At 32.8% G+C, this 13,942-nt stretch overlaps 1 protein-coding gene across 3 annotated transcripts in view; it reads left to right on the top strand.

Moving 5' to 3' along the window:
* Positions 1–11,090: 11,090 nt before the first annotated feature.
* The window catches only part of LOC132611423 (cyclin-T1-3-like), an 8,663-nt gene continuing 5,811 nt past the window's right edge, over positions 11,091–13,942 (top strand). The window contains exons 1-2 of one of the 3 annotated variants that reach the window (XM_060325853.1): positions 11,091–11,296; positions 13,407–13,942. The exon at positions 13,407–13,942 is cut by the window's right edge and continues 176 nt beyond it. In XM_060325853.1, coding sequence (XP_060181836.1) covers positions 13,412–13,942 — 531 coding nt within the window. In that variant the 5' untranslated portion in view covers positions 11,091–11,296; positions 13,407–13,411. The remainder of the gene's footprint in view (positions 11,297–13,406) is intronic. The other 2 variants (XM_060325852.1, XM_060325851.1) reach the window with 2 other exon arrangements.

The raw sequence follows: 13,942 nt of genomic DNA, 5'->3' as shown, positions 1-13,942 counted from the left end.
TTTCACTTATTCTCGTCATTTACATATCAATTATAGTAAGCCCATCATATGCAACTCTTGAATTTTTTTTGGACGAGGACGGGGGATTTGCGGGGGCCGGGGGGGAGGGGTGCGGAGTGCGTAAATCTCAATTTTGGTGCCTATGTTATGTCTTAAGTTAATAAAATTTTGCACGCCTATCTACTTCGGAGCTTCTTCAAATATGTGGTTTCTGAAGTTTCTAGGGTTTCATGGTAAATGACTGAACTCCGACCACATATGCCTGGAGTTCAGGGAAGGGGGGGGGGGGGGGGGTGCGGAGTGCGTAAATATCAATTTTGGTGCCTATGTTATGTCTTAAGTTAATAAAATTTTGCACTCCTATCTACTTTGGAGCATCTTCAAATATGTGGTTTCTGAAGTTTCATAGGGTTTCATACGTAAATAATTGAACTCCAACCACATATGCCTGAAGTTCAGGCTTAAATGTCCCAAATGCAACACCACTTGTTTACCTCATGTTATTTAAGAGACCAAAAGTAGTACTGATATTTAGGAGGATGAATGTTACGGTAGCATATTTGGTGTAATATCAAGAATTTATTGTCATAAATTGCTAAGTTTATACAATTGATTCCAACTTATTCATGAATGAGACGTAGTTAGATTGTCGTTTTATCAAGAATCCTTTGTCATAAATTGCTTCTTATAAGGTTCATATAGTCAACTCCAACTTTCATTTACCTTCTATAATTAGCAATACTTGAGCTCCATTTGACTTGGAATTAACCACAATGAGAAAGTGAAAGAAAAAAATATGGAGATTTGGAACTTTGTAGTGATTCGAGCTTGCATGGATGGTACCTTAAGCTTCAAGGAGTGCACCCACGGTAAGGGTACTTAAGGAAGAAAAGTACTTAAGTTGCTTAGGCCCTTTTTCCTTTTAAGTAGAAGTATTAATTGCTGAAGTTTAGCCATGTTTTTGGTTAAGTAGTTTTTTTTTAACCAACATCATTTAGTTAGACTGGCTCTAATTTGGACAAGTTTAATCATTGAGGAAGTTCCTTAGCTTAAAACACATTACACAAGATATTGTCTAAAATTAAGTAGAAGAAAAAATTAGAAAGATGACATGCAGAATTAAAACATGGGGGTCAAGGCACCTATCCTATGCAGGAAGGGTCCAATTAGTAAATGTTGTTTTGCTCCACATCCATGCTTACTGGGCTTCTATGTTTATCTTACCAAGGAAAGTACTGAAGCAAATTACTACCTTGTGTAGGAACTTTATATGGAGTGGCAAAGAGAATACAAATAAGGCACCATTAATAGCATGGGACCCCATATGTAGATCTAGGAAAGGGAGCGGGGGGGGGGGGGGGGGGGGGGCTTGGCATTACAGATTGCTTGATATGGAATGAGGCTGTTGTAGCTAAGTATGTATGGAATGTGGCAAACAAGGCAGATGACCTGTGGGTGAGATGGGTCAACCATATTTACCTGAAAAACAATGAGTGGTGGCAATATAAGGCACCTGCGGACAGTTGTTGGTACCGGAAGAAAGTGTGTGTAATGAAGGAAACATTCAAAGCTGGTTGTTTACAAAATGGATGGATCACTGCTCGTGGGAAGTATACAGCTCAAGCGGGGTATAAATGGAGGAGAGGGACTAGGGCACCATGGCCTAGTTGGAGAGGAGTATGGAACAATGCTAATGTCCCAAAACATAGCTTTATCTGCTGGCTGGCAATGCATAACAGATTATTGACAAGAAGCAGGCTAGTGAAAATGAATATTGGTGATGATGATATGTGTGTATTGTGTGGAGGACAACCAGAGACAAGAGATCACTTGTTCTTTCAATGTACATTCTCAACACAGTGCATGAAGGAACTGCTCGGGTGGCTAAAAGTCAATACAAGCAACTGAGAGGTGCAAGGGATATGGAACAGACTAGCTAGGCAGGCAAGAGGGAAGGTGAGTCGCAGCTTTGTATGGTGTGTACTTGCAGCTGGTATCCACTACATCTGGAAGGCAAGAAATGAAGCAGTATGGAACTTGAGAGTCTCACATCCTAGGAACTTAATGAAAAGAGTAATGGTAGAAAGTAAGCATCGAATGTTACTCATCCTTAACAGGAAAAGTAAATGTACAGATAGGGATTGGATACTAGACATACTAGAGGGGATACATGTATGAAAATGAAAAAGGATAGCAGTAGAATATAGGAAAGGGTGGTCGGGAGAGTGAGGATTATTGGTAGTTGGCTTGAGAAGCTGAATGAAAAATGCTGTAATCGACTGAGAATTGTGAATAATATATATATAGTTTGTTCGACCAAAAAAAAAAAATAGAAAGAAGAAGCTAAAGAAAAAGGCCAGAGTATGGTGAGTGAAAAGAGACCAATGAACTTGTTAAATATTTTCTTTTACAAATAATCGGTTACAACAGAACGTGATTTTGATAATGTACATTCTATTAAAACAAATAAGAAAATCAACGTCCACATTTACATAGAAGTTTAGATGCAAGTATTCTCGTATTATAAAATCCACCACGCTTCCGAGAAACATTGGGATTGGTACTTTAGTATGTCATTAACTATGGAAATCAATTTCAAAGAAGAAGGATATTATTCATTCTAAGTATTCATTCATAAACTGTATCAATTGCCTGTGAATACCTTTTCCTACCTTTTCCTGTTGTATTTCATGCAAGTGTATAAGTTTAGGTTCTAATTCTTGTCAATGAATGCAACAATTTTTCTACTAGAAGAGTGGGTTGGATCGTCGTCCACCCACTCTTCTAATATAGTTAAAATAAAAAAATAAAAATTAAGGTGGAGCCTACTCTTATATAATAGTAGTGATAAAAAATTAAAAAATAAAGGTGGGGTCCACGTGAACAATTAGGAGACAATTGTAAAAAAAATAAGGTGGATTCCACGTGAAGAAGTAGGAGACAATTGCAAGAAAAAAAAAATAGGACATTTAAATAATGATAATAAGTTCATAAATGATAAAGGTACGCTTACAGAAAATTTAAAGAAGAGAAATTCATGAAAAAAGAAATAACAATTTAAATTGAACACAAAAACCGCTAAAGAAGTCATAAAACCAAAAGATTTAAAACTTATACCTTTGGGTATAAGTTTAGACACATATGCCTCACACAAATAATGAGAAATAACATTAAGAAGACGAAATATAAACGGTCAAGAAGCGTATACACATATTTTCTTAAAATGATGAAGTTGGTCTATACTTAAAAATTTAAGATTACAACAGATGCTAACACATAAAAGCGTTTTTCAGTGTTGTTGAGTAGAAAGAGATGATGGCATAAAACTCGGCAGGAGAAGGTTTATTTCAAATCTTTTAATTGGAGAATCAAACCAGGAAAGTCATATATGGGAGAAGCGGACTAAGTAAAATAATTTATTGATATTTTTAATTAATTGAATTATAATACTTTCTTTAATAAAAAATCCATAATTATATTACTAAAAGGTACTCTCTGTGTCCTAATTTATGTGACATAGTTTGACTAGGCACGAAGTTTAAAAAAGAAAGGAAAGATCTTTGAAACTTATGGTATAAAACAAGTCATAGATATTTGTGCGGATTTAAATCATTTTATTAAATGTAAAAAGAAAAATTTCAAGTTAAATAATTTCTAAACATAAAAATATATCATTCTTTTTAAAATAGACTAAAAAAAATGTAATAATATTTTTTGTGTTGCACGGGCTTTCATCATCTAGTTGGCTCTTCGATTTGCGTTTCCACCATTTAGAACCTCTCCTTAGCCTTTGCTTTTTAGCCCATGTTTGTTTGTTTATCCTGGTCGTACAAGCATTCGACTAGGCCCAATATAATCCAAGCTAATGGGCTGCCTTTCTTTTCTTATTACTAATACTATATATTGAGGATGGGTCTATCGAAAATAGTTTTTTTTTTTTTTTTGTACGAAGTGCCCTTCAAATGCATTGGTCTTTAATTTTTGCCCCTCAAATTGGTGGTCTTTAATTTTTGTCTACCATGAGGTTTGAGGTTCGAACCCCGACTCAGTTAAAAAAAATAAATCGCAAGGTAGAATTTTGTAGCAAAGTTAAGTCTGTTCGGACCAAAATTAGGCCTTAAGGCGGAATTTTGCCTTCATGTATAAGGCATAATTCTGCCTGCGTGAAAGTAAAACTCTGCCTTAAGGGAGAGTTTTGGCATGCCTGAAGGCAAAACTCTATCTTACGGAGAGTTTCAAACTCTGCCTGAAGGTTGCAAATCTCTGTCTTGCGAATCTAAACTCTACCTTGCAATTTTATTTTATTTTAATTTTTGACTGAGCGGAGGTTCGAACCCGAAACCAAGGGATTCTAAGAAAGGACAAAAATTATAGACCACCAATTTAATGGGCAAAAATTTAAAGACCACCCCAAAATAAGAGAATTCCTGCGAATTGCTTCTCCATAAAGATAAGGTAAGGTCTACGTACATCCTACTCTACCCAGACTCAACTTGTAGAATTACACAGGTATGTTGTTGTTGTACTATATATTAAAGACCCGCATGGCCATAGAAATCAAATATTTTTCACTTTCAAAGGAATTTTTGAAGTTGTAGACTTTGAGCTGAGATGAAATTGTATTTGGTTATATATTTTGCAAAAGAGAAAAGAGAACGTTTTGGGTCTGTTTAGAAAGCCACGGGGTAACTGGAATTGGTGCAATTACTAGGGTAATGCACAATCTAGTAATTATGATGACCTGTTTATTTGTCATAACGCAATTATAGTGTAATTACACGCATATTGGTTAGTCGCACAAGTGTAATTACACGGTTAGATTAAATTTTAAATAAAGTTAATAATCAAAACTTAAAAGTTAATATTTGACAAATACATGCCTTTGTAAATGGTACTAATATAAGTACCCGCGCGATGCGTGGAGAACTATAAGAGAAAAAAAATCATATTATATATATTATGCGCAAACTATTTTATAAAACCAAAGAGCACTTCTTAAGTAATATTTGCTACAACAAAATTAACTATAAAATAAATGTTTAAACAACTATTATGAATGTTCAAAGGCCTAATCGGTTTTAGACAAATATACAAATCAATGAGAAATGTTAACATATTTTACTCACAATCGGATGCCTTCATTGCATTTAGATGAACCTCAAGCATAAAAAAATTATATTAAGAATATATTAACACCCGCTACAGCCGTAGCAATGACCTCCTGTGCTTAAACCTCCTGCACATCTATATAAACAAACACAAACAACATAGTATTTTTTTTTTTAATGCAAATAACTGATCAGTAAAGTTAATACAATGCTCGAAGTTATTTTTGCATTGTTCAACTTCACCCATATATCTACCAACGTTGAGCACAATAACACCCTTGGTATCCTAAATGCTTTATAAATGGAGAGGAAGCATCCATTTCATTTAGATATTCATGATAACCAAACATTGAAAATAAATAAAACTATGCCCAATACAGAAATATTTGCAATCCAACATATAAAAACTTGATTGCTAATTTCAGAGGGTGACAAAACAGTTGATCAGACATGAAATTAGCACTGGTGTTATAGACACTACTGATTCTATGATATTCGAACACAATGGTGCCTCCTCTGCAGCAATTCACATCTGACATGGTCAAAAAGTGATAAATGAAAAACATGTACAGTTGTTACAATTAACTGCATAAAGAGAATGAAATAAGATATCTTTCAACAAATAGAGTGTAATTATTCATGAACTGATACACTTCTACATTGTTTTCCAGTTAAAAATTAGAAGCATTCTTTCGATTTTTTTAGATCAAAAAATCCTTTGAAGGCGTTCCACTTTTGGACTTTGATTCCGAGAAGATTGCTTCTTCTTTAAACTTGCTGCACCATTCCTTGGTAATGGTGAAGTTATGGTTTCCAATTGATTTGCTTTGTGCGTTCTTGCTGTAGAGTTTTGTTCGAAGGCAACTGCTCTTTCTTATCTACTTGATGCTTCTCATTTTGTCCCTCAGATTTTTTTAAGCTTTTGCACCTCCAAGATCTATAGATGGCAGTCTCAAGCGAGAAACAAATTAAAAAAAAAAACAGACAGCAGAACGGTGAAAAGCTAATTTGTGGAAAATACTCCACCAATTTGCACAAACAAAAAGAGAAAAACTTCCAAGAATACAAAATAGATTATCACAGTAAAGTTGATAATGGCAACCAAAAAGAATCCAGTAGCTAAAAATCATGAAAAGATAATGTAAGAGCAATACATTTTGCAAAGGAAGAGAAATTAACAACAAAAATAATACCATTAGTATAAAATTTGGGGGTAGATTCCAAAACTGTTTTTTTTTTTTTTTGCTAAAATGAATTGAGAACGTAATAGTGGTTTGCAGAGATGTTAACCAAACATAGAGCTTGGGAGCTTCTGGTTTGAAGTTTTAGTAGAGGCGCTGTAGGTAATCACTAATTAGCAAGTTATTTGGGAAAATTGAATGCTGAAATGTGAAAAAATACAGTACTTGTACATGAAAGAATCTCAGTGTCTGTGATCACTTGGAAGCTTAATCCAAAGGCTAATGTTATTTTTTATACGTGACTAAGTCAACTGCAGAAAATGTTTATGTGAAACCAGAATCGACATGCAGTATCATATTGAGCTCTAAAGACTATTGTTAAAAGATGAACGTTGAATCGACATGCAGTATCATATTGAGCTCTAAAGACTATTGTTACGAGATGAACGTTGAATTGACATGCAGTATCATATTGAGCTCTAAAGACAATTGTTAAGAGATGAACTTTCCTAAGCTTTGTGATTTGCTACATCTTCTTGGCATTCTATGAAATTCATCTGAAATTGGAACTGATAAAGCAACAAATGAAGAGGAGTTGTTTATTGTTGGTTGAAGAAATTGGTACCGGTGTTTTATTAATGCTCAGATGTATGCTTTTTCTCTCCCACCTAAATTCAGCAGTCAACATAACACTCCATACTGGCAATGCTGCTATTCTTCACTATTGTTTTTTTTTTCAAACTTGGGTAACTACAATGGCCTTAGAAGGAAACTTCCTTTTCTCCCATCCTAGAAATTAAATCCTATCCATCTGTCGTAGACAATAAAGATAGATTTTGAGCAAGGATGATCAATGAAACTTCGCCTTTAGGGTCTTCCAATTGCACCGCTTCATCTGTTAGATATTCAATGCAATATGCCTATATCCCTCTTTCAGTATGAACCTTCAAAAATAACGGAACCCAAAATCCGACGAATCAGATATGCAAACATAATTGAAATAACAGGAATCGTGAAAAGCAATTGGATGGATCTCTCATATGGAGAAAGGAAGAGAAGAAGAAACCTTCCTGGGAATTTAAGAAGAGGCCTTCAATTGCTATTGAGGAAGAGACTCTTCGGTGTATTGAGTTATCTTTTTTGATGGTTTATACAGTGGACTGAAGAAGAAATTGCAAAATCCATATAGAAATGCTTTCTTTCTTCTTTTTCTTCTTCTTGTTCTATTTCATAGCATTTAGGATGATAAGTTGTAACTGCTTTGAATTTAAAAGTATAATTTTTTTTTTAACTCTTTAAAAATCTGTAATTTATTTTAGGCTGACACTTGCTTATTATTAGGTTTCCACTTGGCAGCTTAATAGGGTTTTTCCTCTCCTATTATATTTAAGATTCATATTGTTTCTTGATAATCAAATATTTATAACTAATATTGAAAAAATAATTGATATTTTTTTTCAATTTAATTAATTATAAAAGCAAAAACACATGTTTTGAACATCATGAACTGCATGTTTGATAAAAACGATTAACATTTATATATAATGTCATAACATTATTCAAATGTTTGATAAAAATAATCTAACAATTCTGACTGGAAAATGAACAACATGCAATGTGAAATAACAAGTTAGGACTAATAAAGTAAATAAATTGAAGCCGTAAATATAACCTAAATTCAAAATAAATATAAAAAAATTAACATAATACTCTTATGTCAAATTCCGATCTTCGAGGATCTATGTGATACATAGCTTAGGAGAGAATTAAAGTAGGAGCGCTGGAGAAGATTTACCAAAAGCTAAAAAAGGAATAGATTATAAGAATTGAATAGAGAAGATTTACTAAAAGCTAAAATAAGTTCCAACATAACTTAAGGAAAAATAATTCCAAACAAAAAAAAGAAAGGAAAATCTAATAAGTCTATAACCTCACTCAATAACGAAATTCTACTTTAATAACATCACTCATTATATGACACGTTTGTTAATGACTCATTATTTTTAATTTAGGAGGTGTAGTTTTAAAAAATAAAATAATAATGTAATTATGCTAAATGATGAAAATGAAACAAATAAGAAATAAAAAAAAAATACTAGCAACTACATAGAATCATAAGATTAAAGATTGGGAAGTGAGAAGAAAGGAAATGTAATATAAACAATGTAAAAAGAAAAAATATTTTAAAAATAAAATAAATTTAAAAGTAAAAACACTTAAAAATAACAGAAATAAAAATCAAAACAACAACAACAACATACCCAGTGAAATCCCACAACGTGCGGTCTGGGGAGGGTAGAATGTACGCAGACCTTATCTCTACCGTGCTAGAGAGGTTGTTTCCGGTAGACCCTCGGCATAGGAACAAGCAATTCAAAGCAAGACGAAAAAGGAATAATGAACAAATCATGAAAACAGATTAATACAATAGTCAAAGTACAAGAAATAACAACTAGTAACAGAAATCGACGAGCAAGAAATTACAAGAGTAATACTATGACTACTAGCATGGAAGGATAAGTGTGACAATACTCAACTACCTATTAACCTTCTACTCTAATCTGTGCACTCCAAAACCGCCTATCTAAGGATATGTCCTCGGTAAACTGGGACTGCGCCAAGTCCTGTCTAATCACCTCTCCCCAGTACTTCTTCTGTCCACCTCTACCTTTCCTGAAACCGTCCATAGCCAACCTCTCACACTTCCTTACTGGGGCATCCAAGCATCTCCTATTCACATGTCCGAACCATATCAGTCGCACTTCCCGCATCTTGTTCTCCACTGATGCCACCCCTACTTTTTTCCGGATATCATCATTTTAATCCTATCCCTCCCAGTATGCCCACACATCCATCGCAACATACTTTCATCTTCTGAACGTGAGATTTCTTGACTGGCCAACATTAAAGAAATAAAAATAAAAATAAAAAGGGTAAGAAATAACCTTTTAATTACACAGTGTAGTTACCACTAATTCTCACCTCCCCTTGAGACTTGAAGAGTGTAATTATACCCCTTCAATTATTACCAATTCCATGCTGCCCAAGTCATTACTTTGCTAGACAAACATGTTTACACTCAATTACACACAAATCTAGTTCCTAGGTGGCTTTCCAAATAGACTATTTATTTGGAATTATGAAAATGAAATTGGAAATAAGGTTATAAGCTGTTTTACACCTTTCAAAGCTATATATTGATTCTCAAATAAATTAAAAAAATTATTTCAGAAAAAGTAAAAAACTTTTATGACCAAAGAAACCTAAAATAAAACAAAAATAATAAATAATGGGAGGGCGGAAAGTTCATTATCACAGCTCAGCGGCATGTTCCTCGCTAGCCATATTCCTTCTATCCAAGTTTTTAAATCTTCATACGGCAATTGCATCAGAACATAAATAAAGGGGAAATAAAGTTTAATTAATTGATATACAAATAAGACAGCTACATGAAGAGAAAAAAAGAAAAGAAAAGGAAAACAGCTTCATGCTGACTTTGCAAAACTCCTTTTAGTTCAAATTTTTAAAAGTAAAAGAGACAAATTCTTAGATTGGAAGTTGTTTTCAAATGAATCCTTATTTTTTTTTCTTTCTACGCAAGGGACAAACTTATTGAGGACTGAAGTATAGTTATTATTTTAGTTAGGGACCAAAAAATTTCGATATTCTTGCAATCATTTATACGTTAAAAAAATATCATAAAGATTTTTTTTTGGAATCCCAGGGAAACCCGCAGCCTCTACCACAACCTCTGCCCTTCGGGTGAGCACTGGGTAAACCCGTCTCTGTGCAATCGCTCGAAAACCATATAAGAGATGTAAACTGCACTAGGTAAACCTCGTGCGACGAGCTAGATTGAGAAGGCATTTAGGGGGGGGTGTTCAAACCCGCGACCTTCCTTCCCCTCAAACCAACTCAACCACACCCGAAGGTGCATATCATAAAGATTTTGTTGGTCATAGTATTATCATTTTCAATGAAGAAAAAAGAAAAGTTGAGTGCAGACCAATTAAGTTAGGTATTTATTTAAAGATTAGGAGAGAATTAAAGTAGGAGTGTTAGAGAAGATTTACCCAAAGCTAAAAAGAGAATAGATTATGAGAATTGAATAGAGATCTAAAGTATGAAAAACGTGTAACTTTACTAGCTGATCATAATCTTATCGATATTATCACACTCATTTACACTCAAATGGCGTAGAGTTTAAATCTCGTTTTTTCTATTTGTTCATAGTCTCATCATTTCAAATGAAGAAAAAAAAAATGGGAAGTTAGGTATTTATATAAAAATTAGAAAAGAATAAAGTAGGTGTGCTAGAAACGATTTACCAAAAAAATAAGATGGGAATTAGATTACGAAAATTGAACATAGATTTAAATGAATGAACCGTATATTTATTAGGAACAAATAAATTTGATCGATATTATTCTAATTATTTAAATCCAAAACATAGCGGAAACTTAATACACCAAACTATCCTTTATTTATATAAAAAAAAACATAGTAAATATCAAAATTTTTGCTTCTCATTTCTTTTTCATAATCTTATCATTTCAAATGAAGAAACAAAAAGACGAGTAAGCCAATTAAAGTTAGGTATTTGTTTACTTCACCATTAAAAGAGAATCAAATTCAAAATAGGAGTGCTAGTGAAAATTTTACCTAACTACTTTTTTTTCTTTTTTCTCTCTCTTTCAAAATAAATGGATAAATGTTAATTTCGTACGCCTGTAACTAAACTTGTTAAACTCAACTAACATTAACCTAAGTTCAAACACTTTATAGGTCATCAAAATATATGGACAAAAAAAAAAGTGATGTAATAAAAAAAAAGAAAAGAAAAAAGAGAGTATAGTTCAAGATAAACATAAACACATTATATAACCGCTTTCCTTACCAAAAAATTCCAAATAAATTACACGCATCTCATCAAATCTCCAAACCCTAATTTCAAAGCAATCAAAAAATACCCTTTTTCCATCTAATTTTTCGTTGCTATTTTTTAAGGTAGTTTTCCTTTTTTTTTTTTTTTTTTTTTTTCATTCAGATCTTTAAATTTTGCCATTTTTGAGGATCAATGTGTATGTAGCTTTGATTAGGTTTTTTTTTTCTTGCAAAAATGGGTACTTTCTTTAATATTTGTAGTACTTCTAATATATGTTCATATAATAGCCTTAAGTTTTTATTTATGATGATTGGATAGCTGAAAAATTGGCACTTTCTTGAAATTACTTGTTTGGATTTGTTGGTGGATGGTAAAGTTTGTTTCTTTCTTTATTATTTTAAATTAAAATTAATTTTGATGATGATGATATCCTTAAGTTTTATGATTATTGAGAAATTCTGTGATTGGATAACTGAAAAATTGGAACTTTCTTGAAAATCTTGAAATTACTTGTTTGGATTTGTTGGTGGATGGTAAAGTTTGTTTCTTTCTTTATTATTTTAAATTAAAATTAATTTTGATGATGATGATACCCTTAAGTTTTATGATTATTGAGAAATTCTGTGATTGGATAACTGAAAAATTGGAACTTTCTTGAAAACCTTGAAATTACTTGTTTGGATTTGTTGGTGGATGGTAAAGTTTCTTTCTTTCTTTATTATTTTAAATTAAAATTAATTTTGATGTAGATTAAAGTGTTTTTTTTTTTGGCTCCAATTAAATTCAGATGATGAATTGTTGTATCATGGGTTGATTTTCCGATTTTCGAGGATCTATGTGATACATAGCTTAGAAGAGTTTTTTTTCCCTTGCAAAATTGATACTTTTGTTCTTTATGTTCGTGAGCTAATTCAACTTTTCGTTTGGATGATGATAATACCCTTAAGTTTTATGATTATTGAGTGTTATGCAATTGGATAGCTGAAAAATTGGCGGTTTGTTGAAATTTTTTGGTATTATTAAGAGTAGTCAGGATTACTTGTTTGGATTTGTTGGTTGATGGTAAAGTTTGTTTCTTTATTTTTATTTTTTTTAATTGAAACTAATTTTGATGTAGAGTTCTTCGAAATAAATTCAGATGATCAATTCTTGTTTTATGGGTTGATTTTAGAAAAAAATTTGGTGTCAGTTTTTAGCTACTGATTGGTCATAGATTTGTTGAAACTTGAAAAAATGGGTTGTTGAAGATGTGTTGAAAAATAGTTTTTGGAACTTGAAAATATTTTTGAAGATAAATTTTCAAAATCTGATCAAATTACTTGAACAAACAATGTTTTCATTTTTTTTTTTTTTTTTTTTGAAATCTATGTCCAAAATCTATGGCCAACGGGAGCTTAGTATTATTAACGTTAATTTGAGGTAACTGTTGTTGTAGTCCTATTTGAATCTAGTTTCAGATAGGACACAAAGATTCAGCCATCATGTTTGCAGGCTAATGAACCCGACTTTGTGTCGGTTAATGGATTTTGGTTGGAACTTTCTCCGTGGAAAGGAATTAATTTTTTGCTCATAGGGTTTTGTTTGAAAACACTGTAATTTTAGTAAAGTTTCAGTCTTTCTTACATTTCCTATGCTTTTTAATCTTTAAGATAGCTGAGCTTATGTTAATTTACTGAGTATACCAGATTGAATGTATTCTGTGCTAAGGGCCCGTTTGGCCATGACAATTTTGAAATTTGAAAAAAGTAGTTTTTGTTTTCTAAGTGAAAATTTGTATTTGAAAATTGGATTGTGTTTGGCTATGACTACAAATTGGAGTTGTTTTTGAATTTTGTGAGTGATTTGGAGTGAAAAAAGTCAAAACAACGTTTTGGTGTTTTTCAAATATCTGAATTTTCCGAAATTTTATGGCTAAACATGATTTCCAGAAAAAGTAAAAAATATTCATGGCCAAACAATTAGTCACTAAAATTTAGTTCTATTTGAGTCTAGTTTCAGATAGGATACAAAGATTTAACGATCATGTTCTTTGCTCTATTTGGTTTTGTTTGAGAACACTGCAATTTTAGTTTGAAAGTTTCAGTCATTCTTATGTTTTGTATGCTTTTTAGGCTTTAAGAGAGTAGAGCTTCATGTTAGGTCACTGATTATACCAGATTGAATGTCTGTTTCTGTGTTAAGAGAAATTGATGCAATTTAGTTTTTATTGATCTTTATTTTTGAATTGAACAGGAATTATGGCTCTCGCACAGACTTACTATTCTCAAGGCGGGCCTTTTCGTGGAGACTCTAGGTCTTTTTATGGTAGAAACCAGATTGGTGGAACGGTCCATTCCTCTGCTTACAACCATTGTAACGCTGCTGTTGGCCATGTTTTCAACTCTAATGGCTCCCATGACTTTAGTAGAAATTTTAACGAGTATGGCTACAATTATGATAATTTCATAAAGCCTGAGGCTGAACCTTCCTTGAAGAGGAGGAAGTGCTCAACTTCTGGTTGGGAAAGCAGTGGCAGGTACTCTCAAGCACCCAATGCATGTAAAAAAGATGTTCCTTCAAAGCAGCCAAGCGCATGCTATAGTGTTCCTGTAAGGAATGCTCCCAATGCATGTAAAAAAGATGTTCCTTCAAAGCAGCCAAGCGCATGCTATAATGTTCCTGTAAGGAATGCTAGAGCGTATGATGATGCTTATTCAACTGGTAACAACAATTTAGCCATTACTACCTGTACTTCTAGACCTCCTCCTGATGCAAGGGTACCCAAGTGC

This window comes from Lycium barbarum, chromosome 9 (genome assembly GCF_019175385.1).
Source record: "Lycium barbarum isolate Lr01 chromosome 9, ASM1917538v2, whole genome shotgun sequence".
In the NCBI taxonomy this organism is placed as follows: domain Eukaryota; kingdom Viridiplantae; phylum Streptophyta; class Magnoliopsida; order Solanales; family Solanaceae; genus Lycium; species Lycium barbarum.
Note: the sequence above shows the minus strand (reverse complement) of the source record. Positions and strands in the feature narration are given on the sequence as shown.